This window comes from Athene noctua, chromosome 19 (assembly GCF_965140245.1).
Source record: "Athene noctua chromosome 19, bAthNoc1.hap1.1, whole genome shotgun sequence".
NCBI lineage: Eukaryota > Metazoa > Chordata > Aves > Strigiformes > Strigidae > Athene > Athene noctua.
The window spans coordinates 6,218,824-6,243,986 of record NC_134055.1 but is presented as its reverse complement, the minus strand read 5'-3'; the positions used below and the strand labels follow the sequence as shown (position 1 = coordinate 6,243,986).

At 52.9% G+C, this 25,163-nt stretch overlaps 2 protein-coding genes across 2 annotated transcripts; both read right to left on the bottom strand.

The window, feature by feature from the left end:
* Positions 1-11: 11 nt before the first annotated feature.
* Positions 12-5,165, bottom strand: RILP (Rab interacting lysosomal protein). The gene is given in 9 exon segments (XM_074923268.1): positions 12-935; positions 937-970; positions 1,350-1,433; positions 2,739-2,861; positions 3,003-3,166; positions 3,634-3,825; positions 4,017-4,138; positions 4,526-4,649; positions 4,861-5,165. Coding segments are annotated over 9 exon segments (1,242 nt in total). The 5' UTR covers positions 5,137-5,165; the 3' UTR covers positions 12-812.
* Positions 5,166-5,217: 52 nt separating this feature from the next.
* PRPF8 (pre-mRNA processing factor 8) lies at positions 5,218-24,792 on the bottom strand. Its single transcript, XM_074923267.1, has 43 exons — positions 24,715-24,792; positions 24,486-24,595; positions 24,234-24,402; positions 23,408-23,572; positions 23,091-23,309; positions 22,287-22,499; positions 21,886-22,011; positions 21,703-21,808; positions 20,980-21,170; positions 20,682-20,801; positions 20,414-20,603; positions 20,114-20,233; positions 19,660-19,794; positions 19,420-19,549; positions 18,846-19,042; positions 18,532-18,738; positions 18,279-18,442; positions 17,800-17,926; positions 17,482-17,674; positions 16,963-17,150; positions 16,517-16,755; positions 15,881-16,027; positions 15,434-15,644; positions 14,988-15,104; positions 14,655-14,902; positions 14,291-14,470; positions 13,719-13,854; positions 12,982-13,151; positions 12,538-12,667; positions 12,216-12,362; positions 11,809-11,969; positions 11,271-11,462; positions 10,433-10,670; positions 10,057-10,185; positions 9,368-9,481; positions 9,051-9,224; positions 8,597-8,790; positions 8,041-8,280; positions 7,805-7,946; positions 6,820-6,960; positions 6,462-6,601; positions 6,084-6,286; positions 5,218-5,517 (listed from the first exon to the last, which is right to left on the bottom strand). The coding sequence occupies exons 2-43, from the start codon at positions 24,583-24,585 to the stop codon at positions 5,363-5,365; spliced, it is 7,008 nt and encodes a 2,335-aa protein (XP_074779368.1). The 5' UTR covers positions 24,586-24,595; positions 24,715-24,792; the 3' UTR covers positions 5,218-5,362.
* Positions 24,793-25,163: the final 371 nt, after the last annotated feature.

Below are 25,163 nucleotides of genomic sequence, written 5' to 3'. Positions count from 1 at the left end.
GCTCTAGCAGATACCTTGGAGAAGAAACGAGAGACTGATTTATTTCCAACTCCACTTCTAGAGCTAGAAAGTACCTGACCAAGGGGCCCAACTTGCCCCCGTGAACATGAGGATTATTCCAGTCTTCCAGTTCCCAGTATTAGAAGGAAGAGGTTCCAGTACCAAACCGATTCACCCCATGCCTGAAGAGTGCAGGAGTGGCACTTGTGGTGCTGATCCCGACTGCTCCCAGAGACGGGAGCGCCCGGACACCCGGTGCAGCGTGCTCAGCCCCTCCCAGCCACGCGGTGACCCCGGGACAGCACCCAGCCGCCCGGCCCGGGCATCCCAACTTGACCTTCACATTGCAGGGATGGGGGGAGGTATGAACAGAAAGAGGTGAAGCAAAATACCCCCAAGGGGCAGAATCGGGCGATGGGATCCTGGGCTGTGAGCAGAGGTGCTTGGCAGAAAGAGCCACCAGCAGATGGGAAAAGCCCTTTGGGGTGCAGCAGCGTGAAGGTGGTGCAGACCCCCACCACGCTGAGCAGCACAGAGAGGTGGGGAGCAGGGCTGTGCAGGACCCCTGTAGTTAAGCCCATGGGCACAACAAAAGGGTGGCCAACAGGCAGAGATGCCCAGAGGTGCTGAGCCAGCCTGTGCCGGGCCAGCACCCTGCGGCCGAGCATCCCGGGGGGGTGTGGAGGAAGAGGCTGCCCACGCTGCAGCTTCGCCATCACCACTGGACGGGGAAGGGGCCAGAGCTGCCGTCTGGAAGAAGAGGAGCTGAGAGGTGCTGCTGCGAGGCCCGATCTGACTCCGTTCCGGTGGGGTCAGAGGGCTGGCGTGGCTCTGTCGGGGGAGCTGCCTGCCCGCTCACTCTCTCCCTTCGGCTCCAGCTGCGTGTCCAGCGAGTCGATGATTTCCCAGGCTCCGGAGCAGCTGGATGTGGGGGGGGTCTTTGCTGCTGCCTTGATACCACAGCCCAAAACTGCAGAGAGAGCAGATAACGGCCGTGGGGGAGGAGAGCTTTCCCAGGGAAGCAGCCGGATCCCGACCTCCCTCCGTGTTTGGAGGTGGCAGTGGGCCGCAGCCTGGCTGCGATCCCCTGGGAGCGTGTGGCACTCCAAGGCTTGCCCTCTACCTGCCCCTGCCCCGGGTGAGGCAGATCCTCCCCTGAACCAAGTGGCCCCCCCTTTGGCAGCATCCCTGCCAGCCCCGCGCTGGGCAGTCCACCTCTGTCCCCGTCACACCCTGCAGGGCAGGCACCAAGCTCAGCAGGTGCTGGGTCCACAGCAAAGCCCCAAACCTCCTCTCTGCTGGCAGAGCTGCCCGTCCCCACCAACACCCGAGCACAGGAGCAAACTTACAAGCTCCTAATTTTGGATTCGGAAGGTTGAGCATCCACAGAGTCTGTGCCGTGAGCTGGGAGCCAGGAGCCCTCATCTTCATCGCTGCAGCACAAAGAAGTGGGGGAAAAACCTGCGCTGAGTCACAGGCTCACTGCGGCAGCGTGTCAGAGCCACCCTGGGGCTCCGTCCTGAGATGAGCAGTGTCCCCCACAGAGCCACATGTGCAGAGGTGGCTGCAGAGCCAGGGACATGGGGACTGGAGCCACTGTCCCCCGATGCACCGGCAGGCTGTGACGTGTCACGAGGCCACAGCAATACTGGCGTCCCAGATACAGCCGTGTTTCATGGCAAGCCCAGCCCCGGCTCGGTTATCTTGAGCCACAAGACTCTCCAGACATCAGCTTCAAACCCCCAGCACTTGGCCAGCGGATGGTGTGTCCCCACTTGCCACAACAGCAGAAGCCGCAACCTGCTGTAAAGTCTTTAGGCATCTCACCCCACGCGTCAAACGCACACTACAGTGGGGGAACAGCCCGACCACGGCTGTTCGGCACCACCGACCACGGCTCAGGGCCAAGGTGGGTGACATCCTGGCACCAAGGCGAGTGACAGCCAGGGCTCGCAGGGAAGCAGGGAGCATGAGAGGTGACTGCAGGGCAGCATTCATGTGGCAGTGGGTCTCCTTGCCAGGCAGGCAGGCGAGCAGGCAGGAGTCAACTCCCCCAGACCCCCCTGCTGCCAGCAGAGCCCCCAACACAAGCAAGCAGCAGGTCTCAGTAGCACAAGAGCTCAAGCCCCCTTCAGACCTTTATTAAAGCCCCTAAAAACCAGTGAGATCCAGCTCCCCTCATACCATACAGCAGCTTTAGCAAAGGCTTCCCCTCCCGCCACCAGCAGACAGACAGAGCCGGGGCTGGTGCCTGGCAGTGCCCTCCCCTCCCCATCGTGAGACGTCTCTTGGAGCTAGCGCTGCCCATCAACATCTCGCAGAGCCTCCAGGGACCATCTCTACTGTCACCTTCAAAGGCTCTCTGCTGGACAGCCTCCAACTGTACAGCACCGGGACCAGCCTGCTGTGTCCAGTGGTCCCAGGGCCACCACCTCGCCTCCCCTTCCCACATCCACGCAGGGACGAGTGGCATCTGGCCAGGCCACGTGTGACTGGTGACAGGGACATACGAGTTGCAGCAAAGAGCCCAGCCCCTGCGGCACTCCCAGGGCTAAGCCAGAGCAAGACATCAACTGCAGACATTAAACCTTGGATCTCTGGAGGGAGGCAGGGAGGAGGCAGCTCTTGGCCTGGGGCAAATCCCTCCAAAGTGTCACACGGAAACACCAGAGCCCGCCGGCCGGCATCCACCCTGCACGGGAGGCTCCCAGTCCTTCCTCCCGGCGAGGAGGACTCACCTGCTCGCTGATTCCTCCAGCGTTCCCAGCATTTTGGCTCTGATTTTTTTTCTCTGTCTTTTGATAGTCGACTTCATCGCATCCAAGAAGAAGCTGGGAACTCTCTCTTCATTCAGCAGCTCCCTGGCAAAGAGCAGCCAACGGGTTAACCGAGAGCCTGGCAAAGAAATCTGCCCCGAATGCACCAGCAGCAGCCTCTGATGGGTGGCTGCAGGGACAGGAGGGACCCGGCCGGCTGCCCCACGCCGCCACCGCAGGACTCACCGCTGGTAATAGGCCAGTTCCTCCTGCACCAGGAACAGGTTGGTCTTGAGCTCGTTCCGCTCTTGCAGGATCTGCTGCAGCTCTTCCTTGGAGAAGCAGCAGTGAGCCGGGCTCCTGCCCACATCCTGATGCTGCGGCTCCTCCGTGGGTGATGATGCTCCTTCCTGGGGGGATGGAAGGACAGTCAGCAGGCAAGCGGAGCCCCCGGAGCCCCCACCCAAAGGCTGGGTGCCACACGCAAGCAGAGATGGAAAAGTCTCAGGAATGAGTTTGCTTGTCTAGAGTCGCTGCAGACCACAGACCATGGTGGTTTCCCAGCTCAGCCAGCACCTCCCATCCATTGCTACGCGTGACAAACCCTCCTCAGCCTCCGAGCCCCGCCTGGCTTTTCCTCCCATCACCTCGCCTCACTCAGTCCTGTCTCCACCTCTACCAATTTTTACAGACAAGGCGTTACCAGCGTCGCAGATGCCACACTGTTCAAATTGTTCAAAATTCTTCAAATCGTTCAAAAATTCAGCAGTGGGCTCACTCGAGCGGCCGTATCCTGCAGAAGCCCTGTGCAGGGCCGGGAAGGCCGGGCGGGTGTCAGCGATGCCCTGCAGCAGCAGGACCATGGACTCAGACTCACCAGGCTGGGCTTTGGCCGCTGGATCTCAGAGGCAGTCCTGCTCCTCCTGCTTGTTTCCCTCTGGGTTTGCAGCATCGAGGCCTCCAGGTCCGACTTCTTCTCCAGCGCGCTCTTGAGCTGCGCCTGCACCACGGCCACCTTGTGACGCAGGTCCTCGTTCATGGCCATGAAGCGATGCAGTTGCTCCTGCAGCTGGAGGGCCGGGGGCAGGAGAGTGAGGCACAGCGCCTGCTCCCCAGACCCGGGCACGTAGAGAGCCCCCGGGGGAAAGGCACATGCCCCAGCAGGCTCACCAGCCCCGACGACAGCCCCAGGGGGAAGCGACATGAAAGCAGGTCCCCAGGCCCTTCACACACCGCACCCAGCAGCTCCCACACCCTCACCGCCTCCGTGTCTCGGCTCTTGCAGACGATCTCGTGGGCCTGGGCACGGAGCTCATCCCTCTGCTTGTCCACCACCTCCTTCAGCCGCAGCATCACCTCCCGCTCCTTCCGCGCTGTGCTATCTGAGCCCAGACACCGGGGGGGGGGACACAAGTGTGAGCGGCCCCCAGGACACCCCCCACCCCCCAACACTACATGGTTTCTTGATGCTTCTGCAAAGCATCGTTCTACCATCGCTCCTGGCAGATGGCAGAGGAGGAACAGTGGAAAGAGGGAAGCTGAGAGCTTTAGGCTGTGCCCGACGCATCCTTGTGCCCCCGCCACGGTCCTGGGGGCTGGCGGGGTGTTCTGGGGGTTTGGGGTTCCTGTGGCTTACAGAATAACAGTGTTTATGCTCCCCAGTAAGACTCCAGGGCTGGGCAGCAGAGAGAGCAGGTTCAGACCTGCACCCAGCCTCACGGGAACACCCCGGGGGGGGCAGGGGACCCCGAACCCACCGGGACACCCACCTTCCTGGGACTGGCTCTCCACAAGCTGCCCCAGGAGCTGCCGGTTCTGCTCCTCCAGGCGGGCCAGGCGGCCATGCAGGGCTCGCTCCCGGCGCTCGGCCTCCCACAGCCTCTGCTCCGGGTCCTGCGGGGTGGGCACAGCCGGGTCAGGGCCACCCCCGGGGCAACAGGGCCAGCCGGGTCAGGGCCACAGCAGGGGCGACGAGGAGCTGGGCTTGAGCCCCCCCAGGGCGACGGGGACAGCCGGGTCGGAGCCATCGCAGGGGACAGGGACAGCCGGAGGGGACCCCCAAAGGGAGAAGGGTCGGAGGAGCCCCCCCGCCCCGCCCGCTCACCTCCGTGTCCTGCCGCCCGGCCGCCGGTGCCGGCGCCTCCCCCTCGGCGCCCGCCGGGGCCACCAGCGCCTCCAGCAGCTCCAGCAGCCGCACGACGGGCGGCACCAGCCCGGCCACGGCCTCGGGCCCGAAGCGGCCGGAGAGGCGGCGCAGCTCGGCCCCCAGCGCCCCCGCCATGCGGTAAACGTGCGGCGGGGCCAGGCGGGCCGGGGGGGTCCGCCACAGCGGCTCCGCTCCCCGCCACGGCGGCTCCGCTCCCCGCCCCGGCCCCGCCATCCGCCGCCGCGGCCCCGCTCAGGCTCCGCCCGCCCCGTCCGGGGCCGCCCCCCCTCCGAGGCGGGACCTCAGCAGCAGCGCTCCCGGTCGTAAAAAATTTATTGAGCCACTCGGATACGGTACAAGGACACGGTGCGGAGGGGGGAAGGGGGCGAGGGGCAGCGGGGGGGCGCACAGACGCTGTTGAATATCAACAACACTAAGGGGGGGGGCGTGTGGGCGAGGACTAAGCGTAGAGATCCTCCCGGTCGGCGGAGTAAACCTCCCCCTCCTGCAGCAGGGCGAAGTTGAGGAAGTGAGAAGGGCGATGGACCTCGTGGTAGAACTCCTTGGGGTTGGCGAGCTGCAGCTCGTACTTCATGTTGGGGTCGTGGCGAACACCTGGAAGAGAGAGGCCATCACCCCCCGCACACCCCCTGCCTCCAGCCCTCCTCAGGAACCCTCTACCCTCACAAGGTAATTTTTGAGCAAGAACAAGAGAATTCTAAAGGCATAAATTCATCACCCTTTGGGTTCCTGCCCCTAGAGATTTACAGAGCAACATCCCCAGAGTCTTGCTCAGCCAGCCAAGGGTTCTGTCTGCCCCTCTCCTCCATTCCTGATCCCTTCTGCTGCTGTCTGTGGTTCATCGTACCAGCACAGCTTTTCTCTTGCATTTTCCATCATCACCTCTGCTGCCTGACAGGGATTAATTATTCAGCAGCAACAGACCAGACACTACAACCCACAAAGACGACTATTTCTCCCCTCTATCAGAGTTTGCACTGAAAAATCATTGAGAACTGACATCCTAGTGCTGGTACCACGGAAAGGGGAGACCATAATGCTGGTAGCCCCGCCAGCCACTGCCAAACAGGTAAGGAACACGTCCCCGAGGAGCTGTTTCCTTCTCCTCCCCACCCTACTCACACTGCCTCCCCTCCTGGCCCCTGCCCAGGGCAGCTCACCCATGAAGTTGTAGTTCCAGGACCCTTGTGCCGGGACCATGAAGAAGCCGAGGAAACGATCCGAGAGCAGCATCTGCACCCGCTCGTAGTGGGAGGGCAGGTAGCCCTTGGGGTTGTTCCCTTTGTCCGTGTTCTGCCTGCCCCACTCGTAGCCGCTCGGGGTCAGCTTGTAGGCAGTCAGTGTGCAGGAGCCCGGTGTAAAACTGAGGGAAAGGAGAGCAGAGAGAGGGGCAAATAATAATCGTCTGGAGTGAAGGAGGGAAACCAGAAATGAGCAAGTGTTCCCTTTCTGCCAGATTTTTAGTTTTGAGACCTCAATGTGTTCCCAAGCATGGCAACCCCAGGCCCCCCTGGGGCAGAAGCCTCCCTGCCTCGCACCTGCAGGTGATGATGATGGTCTTCTCGCCATCCCAGGAGGGGTTGTCAGCCATGACCTTGGCATGGGTGGTGACATCCTGCGGTGAGAGCTGAGGGGACTCATTTGGTTGGGTGTGAATCCACCCCAGAGGTTCCATTTCCTGACAAAAAGTTTCAGAGAGAAACAAAAGGCGTTTAAAACCCAACTGTTTCGCAAAAAGCACACAGGGACCAAAATCTTCCCCTTCACCTGATCCCAGACCAGGCTGAGCCCTTCACAAGCCCCACATCAGGCCACAGAAGCCACCCCACCGCCTCAGGTCCCCGTTACGGGAGGCAGTGATCTTGCACCCACAGCAGGGGCAGACACACAACTCACCTTGAGATATTCGTGCTGGGGCAGCTGCCCCGGGAGATGCACAGTCTGGTGTGTTCCCCACTGGGGCACCATCACAATGCACCGGATCTCCTTCACTTGGGGGTTATCGGGAGGACTCACACCATACAGGTAACCTGCAATCTAGGAACACAAACACCTGCTCAGAACCCTCAAAGAAACCTCCCTGTAACAGTGGGAGGGTGGGTGGGCCCTGCCCTGGGTGCGTAAGGAGAGTTTCTCTCAGCCAACAGGTTCTCACTAGAGGAGAACAGAGTAGTTTTGTTCAGCACTGAGTTTCCCTCTGCCAGGTCTGGGCGACAAGAAGCCATCAGGACTTGGCTAGAACTTGTGTGCTCAGCTGTAGTGTCTGTCCGGAGCACAAAGGGCTTCACAGGGACAGCGCCGAGCTCCCAGCCCTCCACCACAAGGTCAGAGAATCACAGAATCATTCAGGTTGGAAAAGACCCTCGGGATCAGAGAGTCCAACCATCAGCCCGACTCTACAAAGTTCTCCCCTACACCACAAACCCCAGAAGCTCATCCAAACGACCCTTAAACACACCCAGGGATGGTGTAAACACACCCCTGGGCAGCTTATTCCACTCTCGTACCACTCTTGCTGTGAAATTTTTTTTCCTAATGTCCAGCCTAAACCTTCCCTGTTGCAGTTTAAAGCCGTTCCCTCTTGTTCTGTCCCCGATCCCCTGGGAGCAGAGCCCAGCCCCAGCCTCTCTGCAATGTCCTGTCAGGAGCTGCAGAGGGATGAGGGCTCCCCTCAGCCTCCTCCTCCTCACACTGAACACTCCCAGCTCCTTCCCTGGCTCCTCACAGGATTGATTCTCCAGCCCTTCCCCAGCCTCGTTGCCCTCCTCTGCCCTCGCTCCAGCCCCTCGAGATCTCTCTCATATTGAGGTGCCCCAAACTGGACACATGGCACGTGCCCCAGCAGCAGGCTACAACTGCCACAGGCTCACCACACACTCACCTGGGCCCGCAGATCCGAAATGCAGATGAATTTCTTCAACACGTTCTTGGGCAGAATATAGGTGTAGCCCGTTTCCTTTATATCGTCTGATGAAACGTAAATGTGGTTTGTTCTCAGGTGGAGGTTGGCAGCAGAAATTGCTCTGTGAAGAGGAGACGATTATGAGAGGGTGCACAGATCCCTTCCCGAGCACTCTGACCTTTCCCACTGTGCCACAGCCCTGCTGGCGCCCCTACCTGACTCGCCACTCGGTCTTGGAGGAGAAAGTCTGGGTTTCGTAGTTGCTGGTTGTGGAGGTGATGATTTCATCCCCGTGTTTGTTAACAGTGCGGGTCTGCGTGGCTGTCAGCTGGGACTGCTCCTTGGTTTGCTTCTCAATTTCTGCAATCTGCTGTCTCTGCTGAGATGGGGCAGAGATCTCCATGCCCAGGATAATGTCTCGGATCTCTGACTGCGTGAGGGACGCAACGTTCACACTGAAAAAAGAAAATCCACCCAAGTGAGACATTTCAAAATACATTCTGGACTCTTCTCCCCAAGGCACAAGCTCATAACATCCACTTGGGGTGCTCTGGAAAAATGAAACAACTTTTTAGACAAGAGGAGGGACCAAATCACATCATGTGCAGACATTTTTATCTGCCTTACTAAAAACCAATTAATAATAATAACCAGTTCCCTACAAAACTGACAGTTCATTGCCAAAGGCCCTTAAAAATCTACTCTCCACAAAGAGCACTCTGGCCATACTGCCAGAGCAGGAAGGGTGACTGCAGCTGGACAGTGGCTTACTTGTTCTTCTTGCCATAGTCAGCAAGGATGAGATCTTTCAGCTGCACCTCCACCTTGATCCACTCCTCATCTGTCAGGGTTGGCCAGATGTGGTGAGGCTCTGTTATGGTTGTCTTGTCTGGTTTCAGGATAACTTTGGCTCGATCATTATTCACATGTAGCGCCCGGAGAATCAGGATCAGACGAGAGAATGCCTTGGAGAAGAAAAAAAAAAAAAAAAGACACAGCTAGTCAGAAAAAGGAAACCAAATAGATAAGGCCCTAGTACAGCACTCCTCTGGGCACACCGATATTCCACGGGAGTGCCAGTGAAATCAGTCTGAAGGAAAATTGAGGCAGACCCAGAGCCATGTGCTCCCAACCAACAAACTGGGATGGATTTCTGAGCCATTCTTGGCTCCCGCTTCATTTACCGATGGCAAAGCAAAATGCAGACTAGGCACACTGTGCTTACCGTGTAGGAAGAGATGGTTTTCAGCCAGTCATCATAGAGATTGAAGAGAACCATCTGGGGTTCAGTAGCCTTCAGGATGAGATCACCAAACTTTTCCACTTTCAGACAGGCCTGGAAGGGCAGCTGCAACTCTGAGCCTTTGATCACAATATTGGGGAAATCCAGCAAGTGCACCTGGAGTTTAATTGAGAAGAGGAATTAGCTCACAACTACTGCAGAACATGGGTTCAGATCAAGTCCTTCACAGGAATGCAGGACTGTTCTGCAATCTCCCAAAGATTCTGTATGTCCTCAGAGAGCAGTATCTGCATTGTTACCTCAAGTGGATCCAACATGCCCTTCCGAGTCACGATGATCTGCTTAGGCTGCTCCTCCACAGGAAGTGACCGAATCAAGGCAGCCACTTCTTCAGCAGTCTTCCACTTGGCCAGCTACAGAAAGACAGCAGGGTTAGAAAAATCTCCCTCTGCCAACAGCAACGTCTCCAGTCTCTGGAAATTAGAGAGACTCAAAACAAAATTCTAAAAATACAACTGGAATTTATGGCTTGTTCCAGATCAGTGACAAGGCCCAGCATTTCCTTCTTACTGATCACAGACAGCAGTTCCCGTTCCTGGAGTTCAGTTACTCCTGACTGGCTCAGAAAAACCAGCTCGTTGGCTTTGCCACCTGAGAGGCTTCTCACCTCACTGGATGTACGGCCAAGCACACGTGATCTGCTGTAGCCATAAGCACTGTGCTGTTTCTCAAGCCCTACTTGAAGATGTCAGCTCTTCACACGGCAGAGCCACAAAAACCCTGCAACATCAACACCTGCATTCTTTCACTTTTCCATCCCATGCTGACGCTTGCCTCAGCATAGGTTACGCGCTGGAAATTAGAGCTCCAGACTTGTTGAGAGGCAGGAAGATGAAGACCCTCATGATGTTTTCTGCTCAAGCAAGTGCCCCAAGCAGAGCCCACCCCCAGCTCGCAGCCCGAGGCACGACAGGCAGCCAGGCCCTACCTGTCCTAAACGCTTCTGTCCTGCCCACACAGACGTATGGATGATCTTCAGGAAGAGCTGTCCAGTTCTGGGATTGAAGATGAAAATGGCTCCATTGATGGGTTTTGTGGTCAAATTCCCTTCAAAAGTCTGAGAAAACAAGCGAAAGTGCAAAGAGAGATAAATGCAGCCTGTCCACACCTTTACAGAACAGCCGACTCGCTGTGTGCTGTGAGCAGGAACTGCAGGGGAAATGCAAGAGCTGCTCTGTGCACACCTGCCAAAACTTGGGACCATGCTGATTCCTCGTTCTCCATCATGTGTGCCTCCACACCACGCTGAGTACAGGGTACTCGCAGTCCCTGTCCCTTCCCCCGAGATACGCCTCTGGCCTCACCTTGTGAATGGTCACTCTGTACACATTGGTGTCATCCACAAACCAGATGATCTGGTTGGAGAAGAGCTCCCCGTAGTTCTGGGAGGAAAGGTACGGCTCCGTGGGCTCCGAGGAGTACAGCTGCAACCCCTTGCGGATTCGTTCTCTCAACACATACAGCGCAGGATTCGCTTTCATGATTTTGGCCATAGCTTGCTGGATCAGAGGTTTGCTCCCAGGGAACCAGTTCCCATAAGCACTGATGAAGAAAAACAGGAGAAGAGCGATTTGTTGCCATCAGCTCCAAGACAAAGGGACAACAGCTAGGCACAAGCCTCTCCATGCAGCAGTCGGGCACCTTTCTGCCTGCTGAACACCACTGCACGATTTCTCTCACGATGTTCTGGGGAGCTGTTCACCTTCAGCTCTTCCCTACACCTCCTCTCAGTGGGAAGCCACAGCACACACATGCTGCACTCCCAGAAAAGCTGTGTCTTCTCTAACAACCACACTGGAGCAGAGAGCTGCTTACTGGGATCTCCTCCCTAGTTCTCCAGTGAGGAACAGTTGGCCCCACTTGTAGGGAGGCTTTAAACAAAGCCTGTTCCTTTAGAAGAGTCTGACAGAAATCCTCTAAGAAAACAAATTATTAGTGATCTGGGAGAACTGAATCATTGAATAAGTGCAAATCAGGCAACTCGGAAGAAATGCCCGGATGCTTTATGCCACTGACTGCACACCCCAGCTTCCGCCTTCGCCCCTCATCCCCCTGCCCAGAACACAACCCAGTTTGGAGAGGCACTAGGACACAGCCAGGAACTACCAATTACAGTTCAAATACAGAAGGGGCAGATCTCACCTGTGCAAGTTATAGGCCAGATCAATGGCGATGAGCACACCAGTGGGAGAGGGATAGATACTCATGTTGTCTGTGGTGTAGTCCAGGAACTTGGCTCTTGCATAGCGCTCGATATCATGGGAATCGTAATCTCCCCAGCGCAGCTGGATATCTATCCAGTACTTCTGAGTGGTGGTGCTGTCCATCACATCTCTGAGGAGAAAGCAGGCCAGAACAATTTAATCTTGCACAAAACTCTCCTGCAGTTGCTGCCCATCTTCGACAGAGAGTAACTGCCACCAAACACAATCACCAAAGGCAGCTACTGTCTGCATACCACCCTGAAAAGGAACTTCTTTTGCAGAAGGCACTGCTAGGAGATGCAGCAAGCAACTACCCAAACTAGTTCTGTGCTTTGCCTGGCATGACTGTGTCCTCCTGGGTCCCCAAAGCAAGCCAATCCTAAATGCCCAAGAGATACAGGCTTTAGCTCTGGACACCAGGATCAGCAGCTCTGCTCTGCAGCAGGATCAAGGAGAGGAAATAGGAAAACACTCACTTGGAATCTGCAAGCAATGATGGACGTGACACATTCCACTTATAGGAAGCAAAGAGAAGGATATCTGCACACGAGGAATTCATCTTGTATGACTTCCTGGGATGGATTGTCTCTTTCTGCACTGTCTCAATCTCCAGAGCATCCAGCTCTTGATCAAACACCTTGGGGAAAAGGCAGTAAAGGATGAGTTGTGTTCAGGCAATCTAGTTAAAGAATCTATCCTCCACACAGAGCTAAAAAAGGCACCCAAGAAAATCCCATTTCCTCCCTTTCTCTGTCAATTGGCTGAAGAAGGGCAGGCTAGCCCTGCTACAATCCCCGGGACAATCTCTGTCGCTGGCAGGAGGCCACTGGTACACAAAGAGCGTGCACTGCACAGAAACAAATCAATTTAACATACCGCTCACCTGACACAAATCCATTACAATGCTCTCATGGATCTTTTGCCACAAGTGAGCTCGGAAAATCTGAATGAGAGAAATCTTCAGCGTGGGGATCTTGCCATGCATAAAGATACCTGTCAAATCCAGCTGCACCTGAAACCCGACATATACCTGCAGAGAAAGAGCAGCTGTGAGAACGTGCAACAGCACAACTGATGGAGCTTAAAAACAGAACAGCTACTAATAAGGAGGTTTAGTTAATCTGTAAGAGATGTTCTGAAGAATTAAATGGATTAGCTGCTCATTTCAGTGGAAGTTTCTACAGGTACAAACTCCAGGTACTTACATTGGCTCTGTTAATGGTAGGAGACCACCACAGGGTGAACCTTCTGTTTGGAATTTGGTTCAAACCTGATCTCTGGGCATTTGTCAGCTTCTTCCACTTCATGGACTCCTCAAAGCCACTGGCCTTCTCCCTAGAAAGGGCAGACAATTGCGCAAGATGTCTCTCAGCTCTGCTGGCTGCCACGTGCCACATGTAACAGAGGCAGGGAACAAACGCTGGGAGTGGGGAAAGATTGTTTCATGCAAAGAAATTTCTATGGATTTGCACGAAGCTTGGCTATAGCCCAATCCCAGGGGCCCTCACAACTGAACTACAGCTGTGCTGAAGCGATGACTGAAAACCAGAAAAGGCTCAGCAGAATCAGTACGGCTCGAGCTGAGGACTCCTCCTGGTGCACCACTAAGCTCAGTTTGCAAGACGAGGCTTCATTAAGGTTTCTCTTACCAGAAGAGACCCTCCCATGTTGGGAAGTAAGTGCCCTTGAAAAGAGTGTGCTCCAGGATTCCCTCCACTCCACCAAGCGCCTGGATCATATCTGTGCGGTAGTTGTTCAGGTTCCAGAGTTTGCCATCGTGGCGCTGATGTGTCCACCAGAACGGGTTCTGTTTCAGGACCTGGAAACAGAAATGCACTAGTGAGCAGCTCTGAATTCACATCATTGAACCTGGCTGCACCAACTGTAGAAACCAAGATGATGACATCAGCAAACAAGTAAAAAGTCTCATGCCCTCAGTTCTGGAGGACACAGCTCATCTACAACATGAGTTCAGTCAGTGTCACTATGCAACTCAGGCTGGGTAGAATTTAAGACGGTGTTTTTATCTCTCAGGGACTGACCTTCTACGGAGCTATCATCAGAGGCTTTAAATAATACATTTTTCCACTGTTATTAAAACTTATAGTTTTGGAATGTTTGTTTTGAGACCTTTTTCCCCCCCCTACCCAGAACTGATTTCTTAATACACAATTGTGCTAAGTGTGGTGTTCCCCAAGACACTGCAATCTATCCAAATGCTTCAGAAGTGGCTAGCTACATGTTTTGGAGAGTTTGATTCTCAACAGCTTCTATCAGTCCCAACATGTGGCAAGGAAGTGCACCTGCGATAACGCGAGGTGAAAGGACATTGTCTGGAACAGGTATCTGAACCTCACACCCAGCTAGAGAAATTCCCAGTCAATACCTGATACTGTTTGAAGTCAGTCCTGACTCTCCATCCTTTATCATAAGCGAGGGTATGCCGGTCCTTCTGGAAAAGGGTGTTAATACGAGGAATTCCCCTGTCCCATGAGTCCTCCAGATCCTCTAGTGTCAGACGCCTGAAGAAAAAATGCCCACACTTTGTTATGTCTCAATTTTACAGCAAAGCATTAATGAATATTTCAAGTGAGGAAATCACAGAAGTAATACAGACCCTGGGGCTCTGGCAGGAGACATTCTAAAATGCCAAGCACTTCGAGGCTCAAAGTGTCTATAACCATCACGAACACACTCATGTCAAACAGCCAAAAGAAAACGCCTGCCCTTTTAAGTGCATAAACGGGTCTGATGTCAGCTTTTACTTGACATACCATTTCCCTTAACCTGTGCCAAGGGCCCACTTTCTGTTTGCAGAGTCCACACCTCCACCAGAAGTGAGGCAGCAGCGCTGCAGCAGCCTGCAGCATGTACCATGGGGCCAGCAACGTCTCCAGAACCCCGAGACAGCTCAAGACTTCACACGCTGCCCGTCCTCACACAGACAGGGAAACGCACCTGTTCTGGGCTATAGCCTCTTGTCGCTTAAGGGCGTACTCTGCCCATACCCTCTGGGAGTCAATGAATTCACTTTCCCATGGCTGGATGTAACGATACAAGTTTGGGATGAGCTGGTCCTCCTCGTGACTCATGCCTGAGCGGAAGTGAGTGATGCCAACATCTGTCTGCTTGGACCACCTGGAGCAGAGAGGCACAAGAGTGAGGTCAGAGTGACAGGACTTCACAGGTCACACTGCCACGACCTACTGTAAAGGCAACGTATCTCTGTAACACAGCAGTTTGGCATTCTCAGATATTTTTATAGGAAAGAGCATCTAACAGAACACTCCAGCCATGCAAGCATTACAGCAGCACAACTCACCTCAGGTCAGACTGCGGGATGAGGACGTGGCCCATGGAGAGCATGCCCAGCCCCCCCAGCTCTTTAGGGGTGTAGAACACCACCGGTGGAAAACGGCTGGGCATTTTGGAATTCAGACCAATTTTGATTCGAGTCTGGATTTTATTCTCACACTTCACCAGCAAATCAAGCAACTCCTGAGTATTTACAACAGCTTCCCGGAAATATGTCATCAAGCCAATCAGAGCTGTATTCCATTTATTGACAATCTAGAAAGGAAAGCAAGGATCAGTTCTCAGCTCGCTCCCCAAGCACCCGCAGAAAGCTCTGTCCCACATCTTCCCCCCACCTCACCTTAGTGAAGGTTGTGGAGCCAGATGCCATGAGGATCTGCCTCACTCTGTTGTGAAACCTCTGCATAGACTCATCATCCACACGCAGGAAGCACTGAGCCGTGCGCTCCTTGGTGACCTATAAGAGCACAGGGACATCAGTTCCCTCCCAGGAGCCCCCTTTTGCCAGTGCAGACCATAAGGTGAGCTCTTGCCATAAGACATCTGTGCAAAATGGGGAGGGAAGAGGCTGAACAGTAGCTCTACAGCTTCAGAGCCCCACTCATCCCTCCCAGGAAGGAAAGTTCATACCCAGTTCACTGTAAATCTACTTGCTAGTGGTCCCAGTTACAGAGCTGGCAAACTGACACTGTGGGGCACGTCCTCCCAGCAGGTACAAACCCTGCTCTGGTGCTAGGTAGAGGCCAAGCAGGGCCTGCTCTCCCCACCGTCAGAGCCTCCCCCTACCTCGTTCTGCAGGTTCCAGACACCGTCCTTGTGGGTGAACTCCTCATAGCTGGTGCGGCACTTGGGCAAGATGCGGCACTCGAACCCACACATGTTAAACAGCAAATTGGGGTTATCCTTGCTGTATACGGAGACGAAGCTGTTCTCCCACTGCACTGTGGTGACTGACCGAGGCAAACGGTTCTTGATATCCCAGAATACAGCACGGCCACTGAAAAACAAGATGTGCACAGTGACAGACTGTTCCTGAAGTAAAATAGAAACTGGGCAAGTTTTCAATGCTTTCCTAGCACTGTTTCTCACACCCCTCACTCACTGCCAGAATCGCAGCACACACCCCTCACCTCTTCTTACTTTTCTTCCTGAGCACCTGCCTATCAGTCTCCAACAGCTATTTATTACAATTAATTTGCCCACTCTCCCTTTTTTCCAGGTTGCAGCCCTTACAGGTTCACATCATGTTTCATGAGGCGCATCCGAGCATCCCGGGGCCAGCACTTCTTGTTGTTGTAGCCTACAATGTTCTCGTTGTTGGGGTCTGGATGCTCTGTCAGGTACCGCTGAATCAAGTCTCTTGCCTCATCTGCTGTAAACCTGGAAACACACAGAATAAGGTCTGGAGTTAGATGACCAGCTTCTCAGAACACCAGTCTGCCCTGACAGAGGAGGGCTTGCTTATGGACAGCTATTTCCCATAGCATGTCTGAAGGTAACAATCCAATTTCTGTATCCCCCCACTGAAGAAGGGGGCTTGTTTCATTAGCACAGAGCAACCCATGACTGCTTGGGTTATCTTTCCATGAACAGACATCAAATTTTATGTCCACTTGCCGGGAAGCCAGAAAAGGCTTCTTTTACCAGTGGAAAGAGATCCAGTGAAGCCACAGAAAAGTAAACTGAGAAAGCAAGAGGAGGCATGTGGACAGTTTTTCTGGGAAGTCTGTCAATTCAAATATTCCTGACCTTTCTTAGCAAAGGGAAAACCCTGGAGCAGGAGCGTATTAATTCCCACTTCCACAGCATCTGCTGCAAGACGCCAGAACAAAAGTTCACCTGAGGAAAGCAGGGCCCCAGAGCTCTCACCTGAAGAAGATGTGAATACGGTCAATGTATCTGCAGAAGAGGCGAATGGGATGGGCCACCTCCGTGGCGATGTCCTGGAAGCTGAGGAAGTCATTTGGCATCTGGGGAGGCCCAGCCATTTCACTGGCACGGTGCAGACCCAGCACCAGCAGGTCCATCACAAGCCCATAATACTGGACAATGAAGGAAGCAAACTGCAGCCCACGAATAATCCCATAGGAGTTTGTGTGATTCATGTCCTGAGGAAACGAAGGGGAATTGTGAGAACCTGTCACAATACCTCACAGACCTTTACCCGAGCAGTTCTCTTTAGCAGGACCCAGAAGGGTTTTCTTACTCCTCATCACTTCTTTCTCTGGCAAGTCTTGTGTCCCCTCCTCCCCCATGGGTCCAAAACCTCTCCATTTTCCAGTCCACACACTCCCCTTCCTGATAGCAATCATCACCTTGTAGTTGATCACCACGTTGTTCTTGGCTGTCATGTAGTCAGCAATGTTGTGATCAACAATAAGACGCAACAGCCTGTTGAGCAACGTCAGGTCAATCTTCTCATACATCTTTTCAAATCGAGATTCCAGCATCACGTTGCATTCACCTTCACTTGTTTCCCAAACATCTTGCAGGTTATTAATGCCTGAGGAGACAAACAAGCTCGTCGTGTTATCTAACACAACACAGCACTGCATGCTTCTGGGCACAGGAAGTCAATCTGCTTCCTGTAATGTGTGATTTTTCAGCCTCTGGCCCTTCCAATCTATCCAGAAATGGGAACAGAAATTTGTAATCAACCACAAATGCTATGGAAGTTCTCCTCCTTCAGAAGAACCTATAAACTACAGTCTCTGATTGTAATGACTATTGACTGCAAGCTGCAAATATGAAAACTCAGCTCCCAAGGGGACTTGTAGGAAGCAAACTCCCGGTAAGAAAACTCGTATTTGTATGGAATACAAGACCCCACTAACCTTGGCACCACTTGTACACCAACAGTGGAGGAGGTTCAGTGTCAGCAGGTTTGATCCATGGAGGGAAGAGTCTTCGCTTATCGGCCTCATACCACAAGTACTGATCCAGATACGCATCTGTGATTTTCTCCAAGGGTTCAACATCATAAACGGGAACAAGGTGGCTGTAGAGATCCATGAACTCAATACCCACCTAAAAAAGAAGAGGCAAAACTGAGCCTTAGAGTTTAGTTATAGAGAACATTAAGTCTTAGCATCATTTAGGTCTGGAATGCAGCTTAATTTTTAGTACGGTCTGGCCTTCACCAGGATACTTACCTCCTTGAAGGCTCTCTGAGTTAACAGGTGTCGTTTGATTCTGGACAGAGCTTCATGGGGATTATCATAAGCCTGTTCGATCAAACCCAACTCCTCTCTCTGTGACTGATTCAGGCGAGATTTCACACTGAAAGTGAGAAAGAACAGCTCACGCACCTAAGCATAAACAAACTAATGTCCACCACATTAAACTCATGAAATACCCTTCAGCCAAGCAGATCAGGACAAGACCTATAACCCTTCACAATCCACATCCCCAAGCTGAGAAGCACGGCATTGTTTTTGCCCCAAGCAGCAGAGTCCATGAAGAACCCACTGTCACCCCTGGCAGTACCACAACATACAGCCTTTACCCGTCCACCAGAGTGAATTCTACAACATACTCAATTCCAGGAATAACAGGTAACAAAATAGCTTCAGGCGCCTCTCCCAGTGCAGATGTCTGGGCCTGCAGAACACTATCACTTCCCACTGCTTACCTGTAAGCTTCCTTTAGCCTCTCCAGGGCTAATATCAGCAACTTAGTGTCATGCTTGTAGGACAGCGGGGGGAAAGGAATGGGTGAGAACCTTCTGCTTTCCAGCCAGTGCACTGTGGTTGTGTACACAGCAACAGCCTCTTCGGCAGTGATGTACGGCCCATCCTGCAGAACCACACCGCCAGAATTAGTCAGTGAAAGCTTCCCCATGAAAATAGCACCAATTTGGGCAACCTCAGGCAGGACAGAAATACCTTCAAGTAATTATGCTGTCGTTCCTGTTCAGCTTTTAAGTAGAGTCTGGTCAGGCGGCCCAGATTCTTCTTACAGACAGTTTTGTCTACGGTGGCGCCCCGACGGATCCGCTCCCTGTTGTAGTGAGCTGTGTTTGTCCACCAGTCAGCTTTTGCCTTCACATACCTCAGGATCATGTTCTCAATAGGAGTTGGCAGCCCTGGCACCTGGGGAGGGACAGAAACTTGAGGGAAGCAGGAGTGGGAACCTTCACTAGAGCAGTTCCGCCTGGGAGATGCTAAAATTGAACCAAAAGGCCAAGCGAGAGACTTACCTTCCAGGGAATATTGGCCTTCCAGCACCGCCAAGCCTCACTCAGATGCTGCAGGATGGTTCTGGCTTTGTTTTGTTTGATTCCCTCTGGCATCATGTCCAGAATGTCATGCATAACAGCCGCCCTCAGCTCCAGGTCAAAGTGAGACTCCACACGCTGCTTCGTGACGGTCTTTGCTACACCCTTGGAGTGACGGCCTGGAAAAAGCAAAGTACTTCAGCAGCTCTGACATTACTGGGTAGTGCTTCTCTTCCTCCTAACATGGAAATGCACAAAGGTACAGATGTCTGAAGAAATTACACTGCCACAACATCACTGATGAGTTTGGAGTAGGTGATTAGAAAGGAGGCTGTGGACCCCACAGTGCTATGGAGCAGGGAATGCCGCTTCCATGTGGGATCTGTGCTGGGGGCACTGGTTTCCTAAGAGCTCTAAACTCTAGCTCTTGGGATTGACACAGAGCATGGATACAGACCACCACATGGGACAGAAAACTGCAGTTCCAGCTGGCAAGTAAATAGCATTAATCTTTACCACACACTCCTCCCCCATCAAAGATCTGTAGTGCGCTGACCTTCAAACTGCCTGGCCAGCAGATTCCCCAGCCAGCGTTCCAGCAGCGGCGTGATGCCCCTCATGAAGAACAGCCATACTCTCCAGCCTGGGGCCCAGAAACCACAGCCAGGACCTTTGCCCACAGGCCCCTGGAAGAACAGAGACATGGTAACAGCAGGTCACTTACTGACACTCCCATATCCCTCCCTCCCTGCTCAGTTTACGTGGGGTCACCATCACGTGGGAAGTTGGAACTCACTGTGTTAAACCGGTAGTAGATGAGATGTTTCAGGTCCTTGCACATACGAATCTGCCTCATCAGTTTGTATTTGTACCGGTACATTCCTGTCAGCTGACCCACGTGGGCAAAAATGTACTGCAAGCCGTCTGCCAGCTGAAACACAGGGTGTAGAGACAACAATAAACACCACACACACAGCCTCAAGAAGCCAGGTTTATTTTACTGCCAGGAGCAGAGTATTAGGGCATATAAAGCTCCTAACACTGACTCATGCAACGATTAATTCTTATAAACTAGGGTAAAAGCAGAATTTCATGCAATGTTGCATGCTTTCATTGTTCCTCCTCTTCTCCAACAACAGGGCAACATCCATTTGGTGCATACTATATAAGCCTGTCCAGATATTCTGCTTCTCCTCTCACTTCTCCTCCTAACCTTTAAAAAAAAAAAAAAAGTTAAAAAATGAGCCTACCTGAAACGCATCCACATTTCCAAGTCTGTATTGGACGTGGCTGTCCACCACCAGCTTAGTCAGCCGTAGAACCTCTCGACACAGATGGAAAGCATTACCAAAACGAGATTTTTTCCTTTCCTGGAAGAGACAAAAATCCAAGATTTATGTAACAATGTTATGTAAGAGTGAAACAGCTCGGATGTGGTCAGTCTGTACAACAACTGAACAGCTGAGGCACTGTGGCCTGTCTTAGTGCACTAGCTACTTAACAATCTTCAGGTGAACTTTACTCGCGTAAAATAGCACATGGACTGTTACCTTAGTGGTGAGGGTCTTCACAGGCTTCAGGTTGAAGTTGTAATCCAAGTGAAGGTAGTTCAGGTTCTTTCTGTGGATCAGCAAGTTCAGCATATTGTAGCCCTGGCGACACACCTGCAGGCCTACTTCCACCCAGTCCAGCTTTGTCGACTGGAAAAACTTTGTAGCCTTGAAGGAGCGGAACAGGTACCTGGAGAGAGCAAAGACTGTAATCAGCTGAATCCTCATCAGAGATCAGCAGGTCCCCACTGAAAAGACCCCCACTTACCTCTTCTTCTGGGCCTTGGGAGGTCTGTGCTTGAGTGCATTCAGAACATAGTATTTCAGTAGCTTCTGATAGGAGACTCGCACTTTCACTGGCTGGCCTGCTGGGCAGTGCTCACGGTACCTACAGATAAACCATATTTCAAACTTTCAGGTAACTCACATTCCATTAGACAACAAGTCTCCAGAAACTCTCCTAAAATCTCCAGAAACCAATCACCACAGGATGTCTTTATTTTTGTTGTAACAAGATAATAACATCGCCATCACTAGAACACCCCTTCCCCGAGGAAAGAACTCACCAGTTCTTGACCAGTGGGATATCAAGAGCTCTCCGAGTCCTCCCAGACCTCAAGTTGAAGGGTCGTGGGGCCCAAAGCAGGGCAATGCCGTTGGCTGTGTTATCCGTGTAGAGTGGGGTATCCTTCAGGAAAGGTTCCACAAACTCTGGCAACTCAAACTCTTCATCATCATCAGGCAATGGTTCCTGACTCTGAAATGCAGAAACACCACACAACGTCTGTCTCCTGGTTGCTTTAGCTCAGTTTTTGGAGTTAACCAAGTAAAAACCATTTCTTTGCTCTCATGGTAGAGGTGTAACAGTGCTGAGGATTGAAGAAGCAAAAAGCACTCTACAATGCCCCAGCGGGCCTGAGAACTAATGTTAGCTACTAGACCCCGACATAGGTGTTATGGTGGTAACTCAAGGGAGATGTCAGCTTTGTGAACACACCAAGGGCAGCCAAAAAGATAGTAACCTACCAGAAGACTCTAAAATATCACTGTTAATTACACATCGAGCTTTACCCTACAGAGACCAAAGGAGACAGCTTTGTGCAACTCCAGAAGCAGAAAAAGACTACAAATGAAAACTGGTTGTGTTTTTTTTTTTTTTTGTGAAAAGGCTATTGCTTTCTCCTGAAATATCTATGTGTGCATCAGAAGCAAGGTTACAAGCAAGATGCTAAAGCCCCCCCACCTCCACACGCAGGGTTTATCACAAGCTCTCTCAGACAGTGACTCACCTTGACAGAATGTCTGTGTGAAATGGGGTTGATCAGTGGATCGAAGTAAAAAGCTGGGAGATCAGGATCTTCTGTTTTAATGAAAACAACGTTTGGAGTATGATACCTGCAAAAGACAACACGCATTAGAGCACCCTGACAGCTTTCTCCTCCTCTCTCTGCTCCTGAGGCTGCCGTACTTACCAGGTCAGGTGGACGTGGTGTGGCAAGTTATTGTAGAGGTACGGAAAAGCAATTTTGTACTCTGTCCTGATTGGCTGCCTGATGATAATTTTATTGATGTCATTAAATTCATTCCAGTCTTCATCCCTCAAACGAGACAAAAAAAAAATTTGTTATACGAGCATTCAGGGGGACAAAAAGGCAAACATTTTTGACTGAAGATATGGTATCAGCTCTTCTCCTTTAGACTTCTACTAACAACCACCCAGTGTCCAAAGCAACAAGCACATCACAGACTTAATGGTACAGGGAGCAAACACCCAGCAATAGCTCACCCAAAGCAAGACACCCAACAACACGTTAATAGTCCCAGCCCTTTTCCCAAATAACCACTTATCCCTCCTCCTAAACCCAACACTTACTGAAGATTGATGTCTCTAACAAGAGGCTCGAACTTGGGACCTCCAGGAATAGCCATGTTCAGTGCCTTGGAGGTAAAGAATGCTTTCAGGTCGAACAAATAAAAGTAGTTGTCATCCACAAGGTCGGTGAGCAGCTGGTTGGCCAGGCGGTACAGCGTGGACATCATCGGGAGAGTGAACTGCCAACGCTGGTACGTTGAACCGTTTACGTACCTGCAGAAGAACAACGCACAGACACTCAGTACACAGCCAGAAGACAACTGGACCTTTACCAAAGGACCAGAAATAATTAAACACCCATCACCGCCCATCATCTGCAGAGAATATCAAGGACAGCCAACACATGGGCCCCTCCAGATGGAAAGAAAGGCTGCAGGACTGCTGGAAGACCACTAGGAACTACATCTGCCTAGAAAATATTGACTGCTCCAGTTCCTCTCCTCCTCTGTATCCAAACTGATACACCACGTCTGTACACTCTTAGTAAATATCAAATTCCAAACAGACAATCTAGGCTGTCACCTTTATGGCACAGGAACAAACACCAGAATTTTAGCAGTTAACTGGGCAGCAGCCCTCCTGGACAGAGCAGCCCTGTTTGCCCTCTCAGGATGCTGAAGACAAGAGGTGTAGCTTTACAACAATCAGGTTCTCCCGCTCATCCTTGAGGGAAGGCTTTTTTCTCCCCACCAACATCACATGTAGCCCAGCATGACACAACTGAAAATTAAATACTGCTATCTATAGGTAGTGCATTTATTTCTCCCCAGTCCCAGTGAACTGTGCTCCCAGAGGGACACATACTTCCTGTTGTCTTTCAGCGGCTGGTGGTCATAGAACCAGTCCAGCACAGGGGCATCCTCCTCTGGATCCAGCTCCAGCTGAATCGCTTCCAGGGGCTCCACATCCAGGATGTTATCAGCATAATCCAGAGGGGGTTCTTCATCATCAAATGGGGGGAATCTCATCCTCTTGAAGTGACGTCTGTCCCTCTTCTCTCGCCTCATCATAATCCACATCGACCTGGCAGAAACCCAGAGACCATTAAATATTGGTTTTATTGTGGACGCACGAGTGTTTGCTCACAAGTTCCCACCTGGGTGAGGGAAGAAGGCACTTACCCCCACTGAGCAATGTACACCGGCTCTATGACCCAGGGAATCTCATTCACAAAAGAGATGGCGCCTGTGATATGGTACAAGACCGGAACATCTCTGATTTGCTCCCAGGGCATCGGCATGTTCTCCAAGAGCTTCAGAACAGCATGAGGCATGTACTTCAGAGCGCTACAGCCAGAATTCAAGGAAAATCAGAGCGGGAAGGGATCTCAAAAGACACAGCCCAATTCCTTCTACACCTTTTACTCCTGAAAACTGCTCAGCTAACCAGTTTATAAAGGCCTCCAGTGATAAACCCACAAACTTCCTGTTCTATCCTTGTGCTACCAAATTGTATTCCACTGGTTTGACCTCCAAGAGATTGTTACACGTTAAGAATGTTACAGGTGAAAATTTCAAATGAGTTTCTGCAGTTTTTATGGGTAATGGTAAGTTTGTGCAAGGGATGATGATGATGTGCATGAGAAGCCTCTCTGAACCCGAACGTTAGAGAAGCGCTCACAATGCTTTTTAAGCTTGCAAAAAACATACACTGGCTACTTCATACTCTCCCCCAACTTCTTCTAAGCAATGTGTTATCCAGGGTGATGTTTTTCTCATAAATTCAAAGCAACAACTTCCTTCACTTATCTCTTCTGCACTACTGCCTTCGTGCAACTGATTATCCCATCCTCCTTGAGCTACTATGCCGCCTTCTATTAACAACTGATGCAGGAAGCCCTCTGGAGAAGGAGCTCCCCCTTTAACGATCGACGAGGAGATGTGACACGGCAGCAGCCGAGGCCTCAGCTCGGCTCCCTGCGTGTCACATAGCAGGGGGCTCCCTTACCCCAGGTAGACGCGCTTGTCGTGACGGAACTTCCTGTTGGTCATGTCACCGTGGTCGCGGATGATCTTCCGAACGTGCTCGGGGGGCATGTCCTCCTTCTGCGCGTCCACAAAGCCGAATTTCCGCTTCTCGGCATAGCGCTTGGCCTGCAGCTGCTGCCACTTGCGGGCTGCGTGGAGGGAGGGAGAGACCGGCGGGATCAGGCCCGGTCCCGCCTGGGAGGAGGGGGGTGCAGGGGCCGGTCCTACCCACCTTTCTCCTGCAGCTTCTCCTCAGACATGTAGTCGGGCAGCGGCGCCAGCGGACTGGGCACCGGGGCGCAGCCGCCGCGGTACGGGAAGACGGCGGCCATGGCGACGCACCTGCGGGGGTCGAGAGGGACTCAGGGCGGGGACGGGGCCACCCCCGGCCTCTCCCCCGCTGTTCCTGCCAGCGCCCCCCGCCCGCCCCCGGGCCCCCATCGCCCCCCGCCCGCCCTCACCGGCTGCCGCGACGCCCCGCGCTGCCCCACCACAATGGCGGCCCAGCGCCGTCGCCACCGCGCCTCGGAGACCCGGATGTGGGCAGGACGCGCAGCCGGGAGGGCTGACCAATCAGCTTTCGGGCAGTCTCGGAGACAGCAGGCGCAGCCCATCAGAATGCGGAGGCGGGGAAAGAGGCGGGACCAAGGACGGAAGAGGAGAGGCAGTTGTGCCCGGAATAACTTCCGGTGAGGGGCTGGCTCTCTCCGGTCCCGCCCTTCCCTGCTTTCGATTGGCTGAGAGGCAACGTTGACAGCTCGGCGCCGGCTCTGATTGGCAGCGTGTGGCGCAGATCAGCCCTCGCTACCTGTAGGGGGCGCCGTGGGGCAGCCACTCGTAGGCCCGCAGGTCCCGGCCCCACAGTCACACGTTTAACCGCAGGATTTACAGCTCGAAGCCTCACTAGCGA

Excerpts from the sequence above, each read along its gene's own strand:
- PRPF8 (XM_074923267.1), bottom strand. The coding sequence starts at position 24,585 with ATGGCCGCCGTCTTCCCGTACCGCGGCGGCTGCGCCCCGGTGCCCAGT. Across the intron at positions 19,550-19,659 it reads TCTACTACCGGTTTAACACA|GGGCCTGTGGGCAAAGGTCC; the intron begins GTGAGTTCCAAC and ends CTGTTCTTCCAG. Across the intron at positions 10,671-11,270 it reads CTGGCCTATAACTTGCACAG|TGCTTATGGGAACTGGTTCC; the intron begins GTGAGATCTGCC and ends TTTCTTCATCAG.